Genomic DNA, 21,872 nt, shown 5'->3' with positions numbered 1-21,872 from the left:
CAAAATATTGATCGTATAAATATATTAATTAAAAAAACAGCTGTCATTAATCCAGATGTTTCATGGATCAATGGTGTAGAGGGATTGGAGGAGGAGTCATGAGGGGGCGGAGTTATGTGCACAGTAAGGAAGTGACACTCTAATACAAATCTTTCTTGAGTCAGTAGCAGTAGTAGCTGCGAGCTCGTTGTCTTGGTGATTTTCTGTGTGAATTATCGCCGGTTAGTTTTATGGTTTTCTCCAGCAGAGTAAACCGGAAACCTCGCAGGACGCTGGTTTGAAAGATGAAGTCTTTAAATCCGAGTTTTGTTTTTTTGCTGAGTTTAACTCTAGTCAGCTCAAGCGTTGGATTCTACCTTCCGGGTTTAGCGCCAGTCAGTTTTTGCGAGAAAAACTCGAATGGAGATGAGGGGGAATGTCAGGTGAGCTTTTATTGTCCTATATTTGTTATCGTATGATTATGTACAGACAGTTGGCACATAACAAATGTTTAGACAGCATAGTCAGCTGTCCCCTTGACCCCTCTCCCCTGCTGTCATTCCCACAGACTGAGATACAGCTCTTTGTGAATAGACTGGACTCTGTGGAATCAGTCCTGCCTTACGAATATGATGCGTAAGTATGCTTGACCTTTAATATAAGCTTCATTATATCTACATGCATTTCGTTACAAGCACTGATCAGTGAGGGCATACTTTTTGCTTTAGGTTTAACTTTTGCAAAGACAAGGATGAAAGAAGGCCCTCAGAGAACCTTGGGCAGGTGTTGTTTGGAGAAAGAATAGAGACATCACCTTACAAGGTATAGTATAGACATCACCTTACAAGATATTGTTTTGTTTTTTTATTTTAGATTTGTAAAATTGTATTTACCTTATTCGTTGAAGTTGTCTTTAATATCACAATGAAATCAAAATGGACACTTCTTATTTTTTTTTGTGGAATATTGCAGTTTTTATTATAAATGATTTGTCCCACACATTTTTAAAAAATTAATTTGCCTTTGTAATCTTTCATTTAAATCACTTCCCCTCCCACTTGCAATGACATCTCTTCTCTAAAGAAGTGTTTTTCGACACTCACATGTGATTATAGCAATAGCAAACTAGAACAATTCAATCAATTGCCGATGGACAAAATCAAGTCCTGCCCTACTCTTTTTTTTTTTTTTTCTTGTTCAAGAAGCTGTTTCACGTTTTCACACAACAGGGAATAAAAGACTATCACAACTTACATTTTATGCTGACTTCAGTGCACTGACATTTGAAAGATTATACACCCTGCTTTTGGAAACCTGGCATCTTGTTTGTCAAGTTTTACTAGATGAGGCTGTAACTGACACGCGCACACTTTTCACCCTTTGTGTTTTGTTTGACTTTTTTTGTATATTATCGTCATATAATTATGTTGGTATTTAGACAGTGTATTCCTGTTTGAAACTCCAGTATTGTATGCTTCTCTGGATGGATAATGGATGGATCCTTCAGATATTGATTTTAGAAATGTTTCTCTTAGTTTTCATTTAAGGCTGACAAGGCATGTGAGAAAGTCTGCACCATATCGTATGAAAGTACAGAAGAAGACAAGTTAAAGTTGGACTTTCTAAAGCGAGGAATGGAGCTGAATTACCAGCACCACTGGTAAGTCTACATGGATGCCTTGCCAACAGTAGGTGTGGTAGCATTGTGGAAGTTGTCATCTTGCTTTATCAGTTACTAGCATAAGCAAGATGCAATGCTCAAACTTTTAGAAAAGACACAATACATATCTGTCATCGTAGGGTTTGGCATTTTATCCTTTACTGAGTTTATAGGCCTAATGGTTGCACATGACATAACAGATTAGTGGTTTGGTTTATTCTTCAACTTTTTTTTGTTTGTTTTACAGGATTGTTGACAACATGCCTGTAACATGGTGTTATTTGGTGGAAGACAATCAGAAAGTCTGCAACCCAGGATTTCCCATTGGATGTCTAGTAAACCAAGACGGAAACCCAAAGGATGCCTGTGTTATCAATGTGAGAGAGAGACTGTTTATCACCACTTGATTTGTGAGATAGCGTTTATTAAAAAACAAACAGTCTCAAAGGTCAGCCCACGTTAAAAAAGTAAAGCAAAAGTAACGTAATGCATTACTTTCCATACAAAGTAACTAAGTACCGGTAATGCAATTAGTTACTTTTTTAAGGGTGTAATGCAATATTGTAATGCATTAGTTTTAAAAGTAACTTTCCCCAACACTGAATTTAATTAAAACTATACTATATGTATAATTTTAAGTCTAAACGTTAATTAAGTTAAATCTTTTATAACATTAGAATACGTTACCAGAAATAGAACACTGACACAGAGGAAATATTAAGCTGGTTAAAGAAATATCAACAATTTCAAAATAACTTTATAAGTCACTAAAAGATTTAGCAAGAGAAGTATAGAGATGCCATTTTGATGCTTTGTGATTTTGATCCACTCCTTTAGGCTGATTTCAACAGGAAGAACACTTATTATGTTTTCAACCATGTGGACATCACCATATATTACCACAGTGAAGATGAAACGACTGGGATGGGTGCTCGACTTGTGGCGGCTACGCTGGAACCTAAGAGGTCTGATTTAGCGACTAACTTTCTGTAACTAACTTCACTTTAGGTAGCGTCCTTAACCTAATGTAAGGTCTTTCTCTACTTTCTGTGGGCCCATGTGACCAGTTTCAGCAAAAAATGCTTTGAAGTTAGGCATAGCAACATCTGTGACATCAATGAGAAAACCAAGTAAAATTTTCTGAAATGCACATGGATTAGAAGTTTAGATCATTACATATATATTTGTCTGTTGAACAGCATCAAGCATGCTAATGATGAGAAACCAACATGTGAAGGCGCTCCCATGGACATTCCAGTAGATTCCAGCAGTAGTATCAAAGTGACCTACACCTATTCAGTTAAATTTAAGGTAAGCTTGTTTATGGAGACAGTATATGGAGATGGTTGGGAAGAACTCTGTGTGATAGAGCTTATTTCTTCTTTTTTAGCAAAATAATGAAATTAAGTGGGCTTCTCGATGGGATTACATTTTGGTTTCCATGCCTCACAGCAACATCCAGTGGTTCAGGTGAGCACAGAAAGCCAAGCTGGTTGAAAATACATAATATCAAGAATAAGCTCTTATATCTATATTTCCATACATACTAATGGCTTTCATGTTAATTTTTTTCAGCATCATGAACTCTTTGGTTATTGTGCTCTTCCTGTCTGGTATGGTGGCCATGATCATGCTTAGAACATTGCACAAGGATATTGCCCGGTACAACCAGATGGACCAGGTAGCTTGAATTTACTTTGTTCTCCTTCCAACTGTTTTCTAGATAACAGAAGAAATGAATGACTCCGTTACGTCACTAGTCTCTTGTGTCAACAGAGCTGACACTCCCGCATCAAACTTCCTGTTATATATTGTATTTTATTTGAGTTATAATTGTCACATTTTCATGGGTCATAGATCCTAATCTTCAAGCATATATTGACTGACAATTTTAGTGTTTATTATTTTTCTCATATTAATAACCAAAAGAATACATCCAGTCAATGAATCCTCTGTTGTGACATTCACAGGCAGACTGGGTTAAGATCCCTCCAGCTGCAAACTTTACCTATGTAAGCGTATTAGCTTATGTTTGCTTATGTCACTGGTGATTATGATTGGGTAATTGTTTGGCTTCTGGGAACTTACTTTGTATGGTAAAACCATAGTGTAAGTGTAATTGTACAATACCATACTCACCAATCAAGGTTAAAAAAAAAAATTTGAAGGAAGCTGTTTTGCAGTGAATAGATAATGACACTGATAAAACATATGTCACATATACCATCTGTTGTGTTGAGAATTTAAATGAGTGTGTTCTGGCCAAAATGGTTTATCTGATGATAGTCATGTGAGATCATATTGAGATGTCATATCTCCTGCAGGAGGAGGCCCAGGAGGAGTCTGGCTGGAAGCAGGTTCATGGTGATGTGTTTAGGCCACCCAAGATGGGCATGCTTCTGTCTGTCTTCCTCGGACAGGGCACTCAGATCTTCATCATGACCTTCATCACCCTTTGTAAGTGCATCTGGAACAGAATTAAAAGTACTGCAGATTTTTGTATTGTACAAATTAACTTTTAAGGGTTGCTTCTCTAGATCCGTGAGAACAGTTGAATATTTTAGTGCATCATGAAAATACCAACATTGTGAACTTTCCTCAGTTTTCTCACATTTTTAATTAGATTATTTATGCTCAATAGACATTGTTGAACAATTGGTTTTACACATTTTGGGAGCATGTTATTTCACATTAGTTTTAATAGAATTAAATGAAAAAAAGTGACAATTCTGTTTTTCCCTTTAGTCTTGGCCTGTCTGGGCTTCCTGTCTCCAGCCAACAGAGGGGCTCTCATGACCTGTTCGGTGGTGTTGTGGGTTTTGCTTGGCACACCTGCTGGATATGTGTCTGCCAGACTGTATAAGAGTAAGGAAATATTGCAGTGGAAAATCTTGTTTTATCTCATTTTCTTCTGGAAGTCATTATGAAGATCTAAAGAGGTGATATTTGAGCAAGTTTTAGAAAGCGTATAAACAGAGTGCATACCTTGTAGACACAGTTCTTCTCAATAACCAACGCTCACACTTCTTCCTGTTACACCTGTGCTACAATTATACTCTGTCACAGTGCCACTCAGTGGCCAAGAAAAACTTTACAACAAATGGCTCCAACACGTACTATTGTTTTATGGTTCTATTCATTTCTGCATTTTAAGTGAGGGGAAAGTTTAGTGAGTCCACATTAAAAATGCCAAATATTCATCTTGGTTGCTTACTTTTCCAATCAATTCCCTCTGTATCATCAGCTTTCGGTGGTGAAAAATGGAAAACCAATGTCCTTCTCACAGCCCTTTTGTGTCCTGGGTATGAATAATATTTACATCTTCATTTCCCGAGAACAGAAATAATATGATTTATGTCAGTATACAGTTTCAAAGACGTGGCTTGTGTTTTTGCAGGATTGTGTTTGTGGACTTTTTCCTGATGAATCTGATCCTGTGGGTAGAGGGCTCCTCTGCTGCTGTTCCCTTTGGTACACTCGTGGCAATCCTGGCGCTGTGGTTTGGCATCTCTGTTCCTCTCACTTTTGTGGGTGCATACTTCGGCTTTAAAAAACCAGTGAGTATGCCTTCTTGAACAGACCAATTGTTCTTGATGCCTGTTTCACACATGACCCGCTTGCAGTGCGTATGCGTATTTTTTTTTCAGTGCCCATGTTAAGAGGTTAGAGCATTCACACTTCAAGTCTGGCACGTCAACAGTGCGTTGCAGGAACAGTGCGGTACAGCAGTACAACAAACGTTTCTGCACGAGTCAATTTTTGCTGAATTAAAGTGCATAATAGTGCATTGTTCATGGTCAAAATGAACAATGATTGACAGGAAAATGTTGTAATTTTTACCATATATGCATATAATTCCTTTAAGCTTGGGGTAAAGCATAGAAAAGCACTTACCAGGAGTTGCAAAAATAATTAATGCAGTCAAAATTATATCTAAAGTATTAGAATTATTGTTCCGAATATAAGACGACCCTAATATATTAAAATTATAATTGCATATTTTCCATATTTTAATGTTAATTTTTAGATTGAAAGTATGGTAAATACTGGTAAAATGTACCAACAATCACATTTAAAAATAAACACTATAGCGTATCATAAAAATTGCCTGTAGTTCTCATTTCAGTAGATTTCACAATGACTGATATTTCACCTTTTTTATATACAGTGACAGATTTTGGGATGTCAAAAAACACAAGTGTTTGATCTACATTTCCTATCTGAACCAAGGGATATGAATGTTTTTTTCTTTAGGCCGATCACATAGCGCTGAAAAGACAGCAGTTTCTCACTAAAGTCGGAGGCCAAGTGCTGGGCAATATTTGTTCTGTGGCGTAATGCTAACCCATTACGCCGCATCATTCTTATGCTGCATCAAAGCGGCCACTTCGTAGAAATTTCGGCTTCGTAGCCGAAACAAGAAATAACGGGCCTCGCGTGTGTGTATGTTCAGCTCTTTGGTGATATCCAGTGCCTTCAGCTAGCTGTGGTTATGGGCAGCCCTTCATTTCTTCCCTCGGCTACGCACCAACACTCCCCCCCTGCCAACTTCCCCGAAATGGCCCCACTTTTTCAGATGTATTTTCAAGGAAAAAACGTTGTCTTATATTTGTAACAATACGGTACTTAAAGTATATCTGGTTGTCTGAGAACTACACTTGGAACAAGAAGGCTACACAATGTATGACATCTAATCATCGAGATGGGAAAAACATACAGCATTGTATGACTCGTAAGACTTCTTAATATCTTAATATCTTCTTATATCTTAATATATAAATCTATATAGAAATAATGAATTAAGTATTAAGTTTTTTTTATATTTATTGTGTTTAAAGCCACGGCTCAGTAGTGCACTGCAAACACATCTTATGTGAAATACGTAATAAAATACGTACTGCAAACTGATCCCGTGTTAAACAGGAGTAAGGGCTTTTCAACAGAGAACAATTCTAATTCCTGGCATTCTGACAGGTGCTGATTCCACACTTGCGGATACAAAAAAAATTACATTTAATAATAGGCTCACAGGTTTTGATACTTATGCTTGCCTATTTATGTATTTCTAAACATTTGAATCAGCTGCTATTGCAGTTCCCATCTGTGTGAGCTTTTCTTCTGGCACACTGTCATGCACGATATCATGATTGTGGGTGTTTTTATTTTCCTGTTTTAACAGGGCATCGAGCCTCCTGTGAGAACAAACCAGATCCCACGCCAAATTCCTCAGCAGTCATTCTTCACCAAACCTGTGCCAGGCATCATCATGGGTGGCATCCTGCCCTTCGGCTGCATCTTCATCCAGCTCTTCTTCATCCTCAATAGCATTTGGTATAGTTTGAAATCATATCATGCTGAAATGAGTTGATGCCAGAACTTATGTTTTGTCCCTAACATTAACTAATTGAAATGTTTCTCTGCAGGTCTCATCAGATGTATTACATGTTTGGCTTCCTCTTCCTGGTCTTCATCATCCTACTCATTACCTGCTCTGAGGCCACTGTTCTGCTCTGCTACTTCCATTTATGTGCAGAGGTGAGATTGAACACTGATCATGGCATCTTTTAAATGTTTGTTTGGTTCATGTTTGGCTGGTTCTTATTCATCACTGATATGAATCAGTCTCATAAGAGTCTACAACATCATTTTAAACGTTACGTCTGAAGTGCTATTTAAAAATAAATAAATGCATGTATATTTTTACTTTTTTGTTTAAAGCCTATTTTTTTTATTTGACAGGATTATCATTGGTGGTGGCGATCATTCCTGACCAGCGGTTTCACGGCAGTGTATCTGTTTGTCTACGCAGTGCATTACTTCTACTCAAAACTTCAAATTATAGGGTTGGCAAGCACCATCCTCTACTTTGGCTACACCTCGATCATGGTGCTCATTTTCTTCATTTTCACAGGTATGTGAGAGATGGTCTGTTTCCTTTAGCCTTAATAATATAAGTTGCTATACAATGGGTGTAACAGTAACATATAACTTTTGCTAAAATATTTTGCATCAAAAAGTGAAAGCACTTTAAATCTTTGTCCCCCTTTACAGCATAAAATGAATTAGAAAGAGTGTGTTGCATCAGTATTGACAGTAAAAAAAAAAAAAAACCAGAGCCATAGTTTGTCCAGTAAGGGTTTAGGGCTGCTTAAGAAAGAAAAAGAAAGAAAAAGTTTTGTTTTCCTCTGCTGTACCGAAAACATATCGAACTTCAAAACCTGTCACCTTTGCATACCGTTACACCCCTAATATACATTTCCAAACTTTCTTGTAAGCCGAATTCTTTTGATATATATAATATTTACTTGAAGTACCCCCTGAGATTTGAAAGTAATTATTAATCATTTAGCAACACATGACATGCAGTTAAAGGGTTAGTTCACCCAAATGAAAATTATCCCATAATTTACTCACCCTCAAGGTGTATATGACTTTCTTCTTTCAGCCAAACACAATCAGAGTTACATGAGAAAATATCCTGGCACATCTATCCATCATAAAAGTAAGCCATACGGCTCCAAGGGATTAATAAAGGCCTACTAAAGTGAAGAGATAAAAATATTGATTTTTATTTTATATTTTTATGATTAAATCAATTTACGAACACCAGTTTGGGAATCCCTTGGTTAGAGCATTGATTTGTGTCATAACTTTTTTTATTTAGGTTAAAGTTATATTTTATCACTGGTGTTTCTGATTTTCAGTGAATCTACAGCAAATGGCAAAATAAATTATATTTTTCTGACTTTTAGCTTACAGTCTTTCTGTTGTGTTGTCTTCACTGGCTATAATCAAAAACGAGCATACTGCACATGTTTTTTGACTCACAAGCTAATGACCCACAACCAAATGTGCTGCACGCGTCCTGAAAAGTGAAGACAAAACCTTTCGATGCAGTATAGGTCATAAACCTCGCCCTCTTCATGGAATCGAAAAAGGATGTGAGCCAAACTAAAAAATCCAATTACACTTCAAATAATTTTTTCCAGAGATGGTTTCTGTCATTTAGGTAGTTCTTATCGTGCTGATGTATGTTCAAGTGTTCGTCTTTCCAATAAGTTTGGTTTTAGTTAGTTATTTAGTGCTATAAAAACAGTGTAACATCATGATTAACAGCTGTGCATGTGGTGTGCGGCTCCACCTCAGTATTACTACTGACTTGGGCTCCAAATTATGTGATCGGCGCAAGATGTTAACATTATTTTTTTTGTTTGGTTTAATTTTCCTATAGTGCAAGGAAGATGCGTAATCCATCTTTTTTTACAGTCTATGCTAACTTAATAGTGTGAATCAGTCTTACCAATCCTACACTGAATAAGCTTTCACTGAATTCTCCTCCTCCATCAAATAACTAGTTTGACAGGTTAATCAGTTTAACAGGTTAACCCAGTTTAGAGTAAATTGCTATAGCTATATTTACTCTACAGGGTAGGGTTGCACCAGCTTTTCGTAAGTTCTTATTCAAATTGGAACACAAAGTCCATACTGCATTAGAGGCTTAGTAACTACTAGCTAGTTTGTAACTAACTAGCACCATTTGGTCCTAAGGTAGAACTTAGCTAGTAGGTCATAAGCTCTCCATATAATAATGTGTATTCGCATAAAATGATGTCTATTCCCAATGATCCAACAGCAGCCTTCAAATATATGAGCAGAAGAAGTTTTAAATGCTGTAAATTTCAGTTTATCCTTGATTCTTAACTTTTGCTTCACGTAAATAACAAAAAAAAAAATTCCATTGAAATACTTAACTACTTAATCTTCAATAACATAATAGGTGTTTTTTTTAATGTAAATAACATTCAGAAACAGTATTTGTAATTAATTCGGATCAATAAATTATACTGATTCAAAAAAGCACAAGAAATGACATTTGTTATGATTGATTTTATTTGACATGCACAACATGGAACAATGGACACAGAGGCGCACTATTTAGTCAAGTCATCTTAATTTATATAGCGCTTTTTACAATATGAATTGTTTCAAAGCAGCTTTACAGCGATAATAGGAAATTACAGTAACAGAGATTGTTTTGGCTTTACAACAGCTCTAGGATAAAGTTTTTGTTTTGATTGATTGATTTACTTCCGTTGCGAAGATCATTAGTTATTAACTTAGGGGCCGCTAACACGACACCGTTCTAACAGAAAACCCTCAACGCGCTCTGGCCGCCCATCCGCACAAAACAGTGCCTGGTGTCTCGAGATTGCACTCCCGCAATAGCTTCCAAGGTGCAAACGATTATCAGTTATCTCTGCGCAAACCTACGCAACCTCTGCGCAAACACCGATGTCGTGCATCACGTGTTCAGTCCATAGGTATGCACATTTTAATATATATGTGGGCAGGTGTGTAGTCCTTTTTTACAAATCAACCCTTAAACTTCTTGTCTGGTAGTTTAGTTAATTAGTAAAAAAAATAATTTATAAAATTGCGTAAAATAGCGTTTATCGCGTCCGCGTAGCCACATTTAGGTTGGTGTTGAAGAGCTAAGATGGGAACTGAGTAAATTTATTCACATGATGTTCTCTCTCTTAATATGCAAATTGCCATTGCCAACATTATCATATAAGGTTTTAGTCTGTCAGCCAAAACAAGAGCTTATAGATGCAATTCAGTCAGTCTGTCATTTTAAGTCAAGTCAAGTCAAGTTTATTTACAGTGTATAGCGCTTTTCACAATACAGATTGTATCAAACCAGCTTCACAGTATTAAATTATAATAATACATCAATGTTTGTTTCTAGTGGAAAACGTCCACGTTTGGTAATGCTGATCAATAGTATTGTTGATTGATTAATTAAATTAAATATCCCCAAATATTTATTCCACCTGTTACTCCAGGTTGGATGCTTCTGTAAATATAGTTTATACATAGTTATGAGTCAACTATTTATTGGTGCAAAGCAAACATTTTTAGTAGCTTGTAAGATACTACATCAAAACTAAGCACACAGAATTGGGGAAAGTACCATTCATCTGCTTCAGGATTTCTATCCTGTTCCTGAAATTCAATACTTTTTGTGCTCAGTGTGACATTCCATTTTGTGTGTGATAATTTTTACTTTACCTACAATCTTAAATGTTCAGAGATTGTCATGATGTTGGTGGTTTTGATGCTGCAGTATGTCTCCCTGCTGGTCCTTTTGTTTAGCAGGTGACCAGTGCTAGTTGTTTTGTTCCTGCCCGATGGGTCATACTGTGTTCAGGCAGAGGGTAATTGGGACACGTATAAATATTCCTCATCTTTCATTGTTGTTGAAAGGTAGCGCCGCTCCCTCCGGCCTTAATCAAATCTCTGTCGCTTCCCCTCATTGATATGCTGAGGCGGAGGTGGCGAGCGATGGCCAGCTGTCTGCCATCCATAAACACCTGTGGGTTGATAGCATCTACATATGCTTACTTATGTCCACTCAGTCTCTCCAAATGGCAGGTTCTAGCTTTGTAGCATGTGTTTTCCTCACCAAGCGTGAAGAAAAGCGATTTACTCTGAAAAATACCCCAAGCTTCTCTGCGACAGTACTTTGACATTTCACATAGGTCATTAGTAAGAGTATTCAAGCCACTGAACCTTTACAAAAACACTCCAGATTATCCAGTGTAATTGCAGCAATTCTCACAGCTTTTCTTTGAATGATGGGAAACCACCGCCATTGGTTTTCTGAGTGGATATTAGCCACAATCTATTTGTTGCCATGGATTCTTCTAGATGCTTTAGGATCCCTGGCAATGGCTGTTATGGCAACTTCTACGCGCACTTGAGGGGTGAAAATGCAAGACACGAGTAAAACGATGCTTACTGAGTCGCTATTACGTTCTCAGTCCCACATCTTAAAATAACGCTTCCCCGAAATGGTTTGTTTCTAGCAGGACTTTTTAGATCCCAAAAGCAAACTGAAGATAGAGTGAGAGCGTGTGGAGGATGAGGAGGAGGACTGAGAATCGTGTGTATCTAAATGCATCTAAATATAGATTCCGAGCTAAATATTTCAATCAGACCTATTGTTGATTGGCTGTCACTGCCGCCCCAGCGATGATTAGATTTAATCCTGTGCTTTATCACACTCCGCTCAGTTTGACTGTCAGATAATTTGCTGCATTGAAACCCAACTATTAATAGATGGTTTTCTTGTAAAATGACTCCAATTGTGGTTTTAATAGAAGTGCTGTTTCATAATGTGTACACTATCAGTTAGTCTGGGACATTTTATGACGTACATGTGCTGAAAAGCTCTTTTTGTTGTCCTGTTCTCTATTTCTTTTGTTAATTCTCACACATTTCTTCTTCCATCCAGGTACTATAGGCTTCTTCGCCTGCTACTTGTTCGTAAATAAAATCTACAGTGTGCTGAAAGTTGACTAAGGGAAGGACCTTTTGGAGAACACATCAACTTTTTACAGATCAGCTTTCATGTGAAAGTTTGAAGAGACATTTAAATGAAGGGAGGAATCAGACGATACTCTTCTTTCCTGAACCGCTGGTGTGTGGCTCAATTTGTAATTCAATGACCTGCAGTAGGTGTGCATGTGAACTCCAAAGACCCCTTTTCAGTGCTTTATTTATCTCACGTTGCCTATGACTTTATTCCAGCTAAACCCACTGTGCTGAGTGCAGAAGCCCATATCTTTAAGCATTAAGTTCTTTTTATGCTTCTATTTTGAATGTTTTACTTGCTTTGCTTTATTTCATCATCATTTTTTTGTGTATAGAATTTGTTTTGAAAGACCAGATGGGACACAGATTAGGGTGAGGTCATATTTACCTTTGTATGGTCAAATTCTGTGGGCTTAATGCGGTCATGTTAATAGAAAACCAAGCAATATTGAATTTCACATCAGATTCAAGTTTCTTCATTTTGAACACTCAAATTCACTGCTTAGTTTGAGCCTATGAGTAAGCAGTGCTTCATGTACCGCTACACTGATGATAATGTATAATGGACCTTGTTTGCCCACAAAAATGACTATTTTACTGTTGCTCACTGAAATTTCGCAGGCAAAACCCAGTCATTCCAATAGGAATCTGTGCGATCGGGAGTTTTGCGTAAAGGCAAAAAAGTTTCTCTTCCAAATTTCGCTAATGTGACTGAACCACAGTAACCAGACCACAGTAACCTCTCTAATGTCACCTATTGGTGGATATAAGTAATAATTGTTACTATGTTGTTAATAGAATACAACTACTTTGTTCCATGTGTTTTTATAGTTTTATCTTGATGACAAATTGTTTTTTATGGAGTGAAGGAAATGAGATAAGGTTAAGAATCACATATTTTGCTTGATGACATTTTTATACAAGTAATAATATCTAAATAATGGGAGCTATTTAGTGGTTTTGTACTTTGTAAATTATTTAAATGTAATTACTTAAAAAAACTACAGGCGTACACATCTTTTTTTCAATAACTTTAATTTAAAACCCACAGAATGTACTGATCAAGTCTTATGAGGTATACATAAATATTCTTAACCATGTTATAACAAAAGAAAAATAAAGCACAAAGTACATTACAAAAATGTCTACTCAACTTTTTTTTAAATATAAAACAGTCTGTTGTTACAGTTGGAGTACATTAATGATGACTTGCTTCAGCTGACTCTGTGGTTACATTTGTTGAAAGTGATTGTCTACAATTTTGTAAGTGCTGCAGACATCAGTGGAAACTGACATATGGTGGATATTGTCTGTGATATGTATTTTTGCACTCACTGGTTTCAAAATAATACTTGATGTAGCAGAAGAAACTGCAGGTTTGATTTATGGTAAATTGAGCTGACTTCCAAACACAGCAGCCAGAAATGAAGCACTAGCTGTTCTATTTTCGTACAGGGTCACGCTAAGTGTTCAATAATGGTTAATGTCCGTGCCTTCCTGCAGTGGTCAGTAACATAAAGTGCTTTATCAGTTGCAAAGCCATCTTATTTAATCCCACATCATGTCAGTGGTTAAATGATATAATTGGTAGTGTCGGGGGATAAAAACATCTTATACTGCACAGAGACAATGTACAATTTATCTAGGGAGGCACTCTTTAAGAGCGCTTACTCTCCACACCGGTCAAGAGGTACATCATAAATACCCTGAGATCCTTAGCTCATTAGCTGCTCTTCAGGTCACATTTCACCCAAAAATCACAAGGAAATAAAAACATTTCATAAATTGAAGGCAGTTCAACAAATACTACCATGATGTATAAATATTTTAATTTAAACTGAATTAAATTAACATTTTTATTCTACATTACGGTAATGAGAAATGGTTGGATGGTGGGAACAATGTAATGGCCTAAAAATGTGCACATATATATATATGCTATATATATATATATATATGCTCTTCAAAATACTGATACTGAAACCCTACACATCTTTTAAATACCAACAGAAATAAAGTGAATAACTGACCCATACCCTAATGTTGACGAGATTAATCACTTATTGATGCATGGACAATAAATAAATAAGAGTTTCTTCAATTTCATAATATAGTTTGCTTGTAATTACTCTCACATTTAAGAGAACTTTGCTCCAGTGACAATGATTTAGTTGATATGTATGCTTATAAAAATAGACAAAAATCTCTCTACATATGTATTCTAAATTCATTTCAAAACAACATATAGAATACTTTTTCTTTAAATTGTAAAGTAGCAATACATTTGACATCTATGTATACAAAGAACATTAATTTTGTTAGACATATTATACACTATACTGTCTCAAAAAGTATTTTCCCAACATTTTACTCCCTAATATTCCAGTAATATTTTAAACCACTATAAAAGAATCAATATTCTGTATTTTCTGGAACACTTTATACCATGTCTCTAAAAATGTATATTTTACATACAAAGGTGTTGAAATTTCAAAACTTTCATATTGAATAATTTTTCTGTAACTGATTAAAGTAGATTTTAAACCACTTTCCCATTATAGTGTAAACATACACTACCATTCAAAAGCTGGACTTTTGTTTTGTTTTTAAGTCTCTTAAGCTCATCAATTATGCATTTATTTGAGCAAAAATACTGTAAAAATAGTAATATTGTGAAATATTATAATTTAAATAACTCTTTTCTATTTGAATATATTTTATATTTAAAGAGTAATTTACTCCTGTGATGTTAAATCTGAATTTTCAGCACCATTATTCCAGTCTTCAGTGTCACATGACCTTTCAGAAATCATTCTAATTTGCTGATTTGCTTCTCAAGAAACATTATCAATGTTTAAAACAGTTGTGCTGCTTAATATTTTTGTGTAAACCCTTATTTTAAAGCAATTTAATGCATCCACTGCTGAATATACTTTTTTTTTTTTTTTTAAAGAACAGTGGGTCAGCGCCAATAGCCTCGTGGGCAGCGCCGACATATATCGCAGTTGCGCTTCGGGCGATCCCTCCCCCTCTAATAATATTTTGTATATATTAACCGTAACCGCAAAGTAGGTCCATAGCGTAGCTAACACGTTTACAATTTATTCAGTGAGCTTGTGTTTAAAGGCACAGTATTTGATTTGACCAAAACCAAAAGCTGTATATACCTCTCAATACTGATAGAAATATGCTGAGAATTTGCCTTAAGGTGTTTCCTCAGGTTGCTTGTTAGTGTTACTGTGCACAGTGAGCTCCTTCTCTGAGCTCAGACTGATAGAGGTGGTCTCCTTTCGGCTGTCTTTAGACCTCCTCTCTGTCGGGGAAGAAGACGTTGTGCCTTCCTCCCAGGTGCGGAGAGGGTACACACGGGCAGTCTGGCTTGATAGGTGGGTGTGCGCCAGACGCCCGTCCGTCACTGTGAAGCAGCTGTCCACGGCGGAGCCCTGACTGACCCGGCCCTGCCCACACAGCGGCCCGCAGAGCAGCGCCAGGAACTCCTTGCGTACGCTGCGGTGCATGTAGCCGTAGATGTAGGGGTGTAAGCAGCACTGCAGGAAGAAGAGAATGAGCGCCATCGAGGCCAACCAGGGTGGCACCGCTGCGCTGGAGTAAATAGATATAGTGCTCAGGACGCTGTATGGGCCCATGCTGAGCACGTAAGATGCCATGATGACAAACACCACTCGCGCTGCCTTACAGTGATAGTGGAAGCGTCTGTGGCGGGTTCTGATGGGATAAGTGGCCGAAAAAGGTCCTTCTGATGGAGGCTGCTGCCTTTGGGGGCTGGAACAGGACGCTTGGGAATCCGGAGGGGGGTTGGACTGGATGGGGTGAACGAGAGCATTCTGCCGCCTTGCCGCCCTGAACACCATCCAGTAGCAGCACAGCATGATGATCACGGGCAGCCAGAACGAAAGTGCGGACACCAGGGCTGAATACGAGTAGCTAGAGGACCACACAACAGTGCAGGCATTATGGCGGCGGTCGAATTCGATGGTTCCCCATCCATACAGCGGCGGAGTGCTCTGAAGCACACTGAGAAGCCAGGTGAGAGCGATCAGGTTGGTACCCAGGTGAGGAGTCATTCGGGTGGGGTAGGACAGCGGGTGGATGATGGCCAGGTAGCGATCTACGGACACCACAATGATGGTGTTGACGCCAGCGAATGCGAACAGGTGCATGAGCACAACAAGGGCCAGGCACAGGCGGGCGTCCAGTGGCCAGACCTCGGGCACGGTGGCGGCAATGGCGAAGGGCATGACCAGCACTGTCTGCAGAAGGTCAGCCAGGAGCAGGTTAAGCACGAAGCGGTTGGCGACGTGGAGCAGCTGTGGCTTTCGCTGGAATACCAGCAGCACCACAACATTTCCAAAAAGCGATGTGCACACGATCGCCGATATGAGCACCATCTTTACCATGCTGTTCACCAGAGACGGCGATAGGGGCGAGCCAGGGTCCCAGGGCACTGTGCTGGAGTTACTGCCCAGAGGTGGAAAGGTGGACATGTTGACAGAGACAATATGGGAAATGACGCATTAGAAGTCTTTCAGATATCCCCAACACCAGCCTGATGGTCTGATAACTGTTTAATCGATGTTCACGCCTTGAGAGAGGATGTAACAGAAGGAAAAATGTTCAGCACATCCTAATCCTTGTTAGATGAATGTTCACACTTCTGTAATGAGATGTGAGTCACAATAAAACAGACATCTGAATGAACTATTGTGTCCTGCATACACATAAAGCAGGTGCTTTTTGGGGATGCATGCTACAGATATCCTGATATATTAACTACCATATCGGTTATCAAACAATAACGTAAAAATTTAAATAATTTACTAGTAGGCTATCAGGTGATAATAGATAATTAATTGTGCATGCTTGTTTCCTCGATTTTTTTTAGATGACCTTTTTTGTCATCTACACGTCGTTGACTGAAAGTTAATCTTTAAAAACACTAGTAAGCATTCAAAACTACTGATTTTTAATTTTCGTGTTATTTTTAATTTAAAATATAGTCTTATTAATATGGTTACTATTAAATATTACATACATTTATCATATTTATATATGTAATATTTATGCAAAATTGTTATAATGCAAACAAATCAACTTTGGCTTACTGTATTGCCCAGAATTACTGTATTAATATCCCTAACACTCTTATACAACTTTATTAAATAATACCCAATAATAATCTCAGTACACGGTTCCAAAATGTATACTGTAGGCTACTGTACATATACTTGTATAAATATTGTAGTTTAAAGAGCACATAGTCCTATGACCCTCTTGGATATCCTATCTACATAGCAGTGCTCACTACAGGCTATAATGTATGCTATGCATGCATTTTTATATACCTATACACAAAGATACATACTACTGTCTATATCACAATGCATACTGTACACAGTACAGTTGCATGTATGTACAAAACAGTACGCACATTATTATTCTAAGCAGTGTATAATGAAATACTTCAAGAGAAAATGTGTACAGAGACAACATATTTTTAATCCACTTTCATGGCTTAAAGGCTGTGTGGATCGTATCTTACCTTGTCTTGAGTCGCTGTTGGTAAGCACGGGCCAAATTATTTGCATCTACTTTTCCATGCGAACAATAAAAAACAGCTGGAATTCACCGCTGTCATAATTCCATTGTAAACCGCGGGGTAAAAGTGGCGCTGGTTTCTCTACGGTGCAAATCTTATGCAAATATAATCAATGAATAGAAAACATCTGCCGTAAAACGAGCACTGAAAAGCATTTTGAATGGCTTTTGGTTGTCAGTCGCCTTTGTGTCTCTCTCTTCAATGACAGCGCTCCAGTGATGTTCTCCCATTTTAGTCTCCTCAGTGTCATCAATGGCAGTCCTCTCGCCTCGCCTCGGCTCTGTGTGAGCAGGACTTCATTCAGAGATGGAGAATAATCAATCAACCGCTCGCTTGTCGTGTCAGAGCAGATATCGTTTTAATAAACCGCCGTAGGTTTGTAGGCTTTGCTTGTGGACATGCGGTGGCGCATGTTTACAGCAGTGTCACAGCGGTTACATGTCATTATCATACAAGGGTTCTGCTCATTAGGACTGTAACACTGGCTGTTGTGCTCTTGGGTGCACAAACCTTCCACATTAAATAACCGTGCTTATCACATCCAGTGGGTAGGCTATAAAAATAAAGTACGCAACATATAGTGCACACTACATTACTTAACTCACGTAAATATGCTATATGTAGTAGTACAGTGTGTGTGGGTGTTGTAGGCTACTACAATCAACCTGCTAGCTATAGCAGTGTTCACTACATGGTAGTATACTACAAAGTATGGGCTACGTACACTCTAAAAAATGCTGGGTTGTTTCAATCCATGTTAGGGTCAGATATGGACAAACCCAACCGTTGGTTTACATTTTTAAATTAAAATTAAAATTGAAACCCAACGGTTGTGTCCGTATGCTTCATGCTCACACAGCAATATTAAAAGAACACAATAAAGGAAGATATATTTGAAGACATTTTTGGGTAAACTAATCCCTTTAAAGGGGTGGTATAATGCCCTTTTCACAAGATGTAAAATAAGTATTTGATGTCACCAGAGTGTGTATTAGAGTGTAGAGTGTGAAGTTTTAGCACAAAATACCCCACAGATATATTTATATAGCATGTTAAAGTTGTCACTTTTTGAGGGTGAGCAAAAACACTCTGTTTTTGTGTGTGTCCCTTTAAATGCAAATGAGCTGCTGCTCCTTGCACAGAGGGCGGAGCTGCAACAGCTTGTGTCACTGAGAAGAGCTAGTAAGTCCCGCCCATCCGTAAAACCCCCACTGGACCTCTAGATTGAAAAATCGTCAATGCAAGTGAATGTGAGAAAATAATTATTTTCTGGTCCCGTTTGAATTTTGCCATGAATGTTGTCTGTAAATTTTTAATATAATTTTTCGTGTGAAGAATGCTACAATTTAGCAGGTAGAAGTTTGATACGTTTAGACTTTGTGTGAGAGCACTTTGTGGACTTCAACTCTTCGCTGTTTTCAGACGGGAATCTGAAGAAAGAACAGCCCATTTGGTTTGAATGGTGACATTTGGGTACAAAACACACAGGCATCTCGATCTGTCTCCATAGATTATAGCAGCATTAGCACCGTGATTTGACAAGTGGAGGGAAAATGTGTTATGGGGTGACGTCACATAGGCGACATGTAGTCTTTTTCTCGTTATGGCTTTTCCACAACTGCTAGCCAAAGAATCATACAATATACTGTCAAACTCGTAACATGAAAAAATATATAAAAAATTCACAGACAACATATGTTCACATTCATGGCACAATTCAAACGGGACCAGAAAATAATTATTTTCTCACATTCACTTGCATTGACGATTTTTCAACCTAGAGGTCCACTTGGGGTTTTACGGATGGGCGGGACTTACCAGCTCTATAGAATAGACTTGTTTGAGATGCACCTTGCCTCGCCTGAAATGTATGCGAGAGTAAGCTGCTGCAGTGAGAGGAGGAGTGAAAAAAGTGCAGGCAAGCCGGACAGTTCTCTCTTCTCGCAGTGGATCTGACACCTGCGAGATCAAAGATGGATATTGCGGGATTCACGCTAGTGCACAGTGTTGCTAATAAACTGGATGTAATTTAGCCTAAGTTCTGTTGCTTTTATATGAAATTAAATATAATTAACACTAACGTTGGTGAAGCGGCCAGAGGGATCGTGCTGCCTCCACCTAAGCTCCGCCCACAAAAAACGTCACCATGGTTACCAACTGAAGGGTGCAAATTTTAAAAATAGAATAACTCGGTGTAGGCAATACCGATTTTTGTCGTTGTTCTCTGTATTGACAGCACTCCAAATGTACAAAAAAATTAGCTCAATGTTAAAATTGACCGGAGTTCTCCTTTAACAAAGAAATCTCACGCTAAATTAGACATTCTTCTGTGCTGTATAGACCCCTTCACGGTCGACGTCACAGGAACATTCTAAGTTCGCAGTGCGCATGTCGGGGTCAGAAAGTTCATTCCATCCCATTGAATTGTGTGTTAACCAGAGAATTTCTCGTCAAGAAAAAATGCCTTATTGTTGCGTCGTGGACTGTGAAAATCACACCAGTTGTGGAGTCAAGTTTTTCAGGATTCCTGCAGGATCTCATCCGTTTAAAAAAAAATAATAGACGACATCTGTTCAGATCTATTTTTTTTTACAGTCTATGGTTCAGATAGATACTGCTATCTGCTAGTAGCATGACACAGGTCACAATTAATGCCAGATATCGAACTTCACCTAACTATTAAACCAGTCTACAGTTTACAGAAAACATTTGTTTACTTACCAGGGCTTAACTCTACCGTTGTTGTCACAATAACGTTAACTGTCAATAACACAATAACACTACAAACACGAGCATCTTTCATCGTAGCATTGTCCCAGTCTGCCCGTTTATTATATAAAAAATACACATACTTAACAGTGTTACATTTGAAAAGTACTGTTCGACAGAACGGCTTGGTTTGTTACCACAGTTATCTGCGTGCTTCCTCGGCGATGAAGTTCCACATTTGCGGCTATCCAACACGAAAATGCATGCAGCAAATAAGCCGTTCACAATATTTTCTTCAGATAACTCCAAATTTCTCCCACACACTGGACTTGATTTTTGATGACTGTCGACAACTTTACAATCTCCACTAGCTATTCTTCTCTTCAACTCCTCAGCATCCATCTCGACGACTGCAGGCAGGTCGCGCGTGCGCGGTTATGATGCATTTGTGAAAAGTGAAAGATCCTGGGAGGGCGTGGCGCGTGGGCAAATAAACTGATGTGGATTTTAAATTATTTTATCAACTTGAAATACAGGCATATTTTTGTAGACGTGTTCCTAAAAATATGAATATATTTTTACGTTTGCATGTGATTGTTTTAGACCCGATTGTTTAGACCCGTGTTTCCCCCGTGTCCGACCCGACACAGTTGGATATTTTTCACAAGGTTTGAGCAAAATTTGCGGGTCACCCGTCCGAACCCGTGCAGGACTCTAATCAGGCAGACAATCGCCATTAGCTAAAACAAGTTTATTATGGTTCTGTTCCCGTTCCTGTGATGGCAAAGACAGTGCATACCCTTGACACAATATACCGGTCTATTAGCCGCACCATTTTTCTGACCCCATGCTGCGCGCGCACCCAACCTAGGCGTTCGATGTTTACAAACATTGAAGGGGTCTATTTTTTTTTTTTCACTCGTGTGCACTAAATTTCAGAATTACTATAAACAATTCAGGCTCTTAACTACTGGATGGACCACTATTTATCGCGCAAATTAGTTAAAATCTCCCGGAATCTAGAGCGAGCACGCATGCGAGACAGAGACTAAACCGTAGCGCACGCACGGCGTACGACAGCGTTGAGCATTGTAGCCAATCACTGACATGTCTGTTCAATGCATTGGCCAATCAGAGGCGTTTAAATGAGTCGCTGTGCTGAAGATGTGTTTTGCGCGAGCTCGCCGAGTTCTACACTTTCGCAAACCTGTCATTATTATTTCCTATAAACTTAAGATGCAAATAAAAGATTCACTGCAATGTATTTGATATTCTTGATGCTGTTCTGATGCGCTCCATTACGCACCGCTCTGTTTGGTGTTAGGATGATGACTAAAAGTTCAGCGGTCTAGCTCTTCAATGTCAGAATGATTAAAGAAGAGAACGAATGCCTGGCAAAATGTAAGTGGAAAACATTTAATTTTTGACTGTTTTACAATAGAAATGTTCATCTACCTACAGTATCCGGTGACGCGAATTACTCAACTTTTTTTATTTACTTACTAAATTTAGCCTTTTTGAATTGATAAT

At 38.2% G+C, this 21,872-nt stretch overlaps 2 protein-coding genes across 2 annotated transcripts; one reads left to right on the top strand and one right to left on the bottom strand.

Annotated features, from left to right (window-relative positions):
* The first annotated feature begins 125 nt into the window (after positions 1-125).
* Positions 126-13,380, top strand: tm9sf5 (transmembrane 9 superfamily protein member 5). Its single transcript, XM_081382585.1, has 17 exons — positions 126-422; positions 548-615; positions 708-801; positions 1,515-1,639; positions 1,887-2,016; positions 2,477-2,604; positions 2,839-2,950; positions 3,030-3,109; positions 3,215-3,320; positions 3,964-4,096; positions 4,385-4,504; positions 4,884-4,941; positions 5,037-5,196; positions 6,819-6,970; positions 7,063-7,174; positions 7,379-7,550; positions 11,937-13,380. The coding sequence occupies exons 1-17, from the start codon at positions 285-287 to the stop codon at positions 12,002-12,004; spliced, it is 1,956 nt and encodes a 651-aa protein (XP_081238711.1). The 5' UTR covers positions 126-284; the 3' UTR covers positions 12,005-13,380.
* A 1,839-nt stretch (positions 13,381-15,219) lies between these two features.
* On the bottom strand, positions 15,220-16,521 carry gpr101 (G protein-coupled receptor 101; the record flags this gene model as incomplete). Its single annotated transcript, XM_081382099.1, has 1 exon — positions 15,220-16,521. The coding sequence occupies one exon, from the start codon at positions 16,519-16,521 to the stop codon at positions 15,220-15,222; it is 1,302 nt and encodes a 433-aa protein (XP_081238225.1).
* Positions 16,522-21,872: the final 5,351 nt, after the last annotated feature.

Source organism: Scardinius erythrophthalmus (genome assembly GCF_964197995.2).
Source record: "Scardinius erythrophthalmus genome assembly, chromosome: 13".
Taxonomy (NCBI): Eukaryota; Metazoa; Chordata; class Actinopteri; order Cypriniformes; family Leuciscidae; genus Scardinius; species Scardinius erythrophthalmus.
Note: the sequence above shows the minus strand (reverse complement) of the source record. Positions and strands in the feature narration are given on the sequence as shown.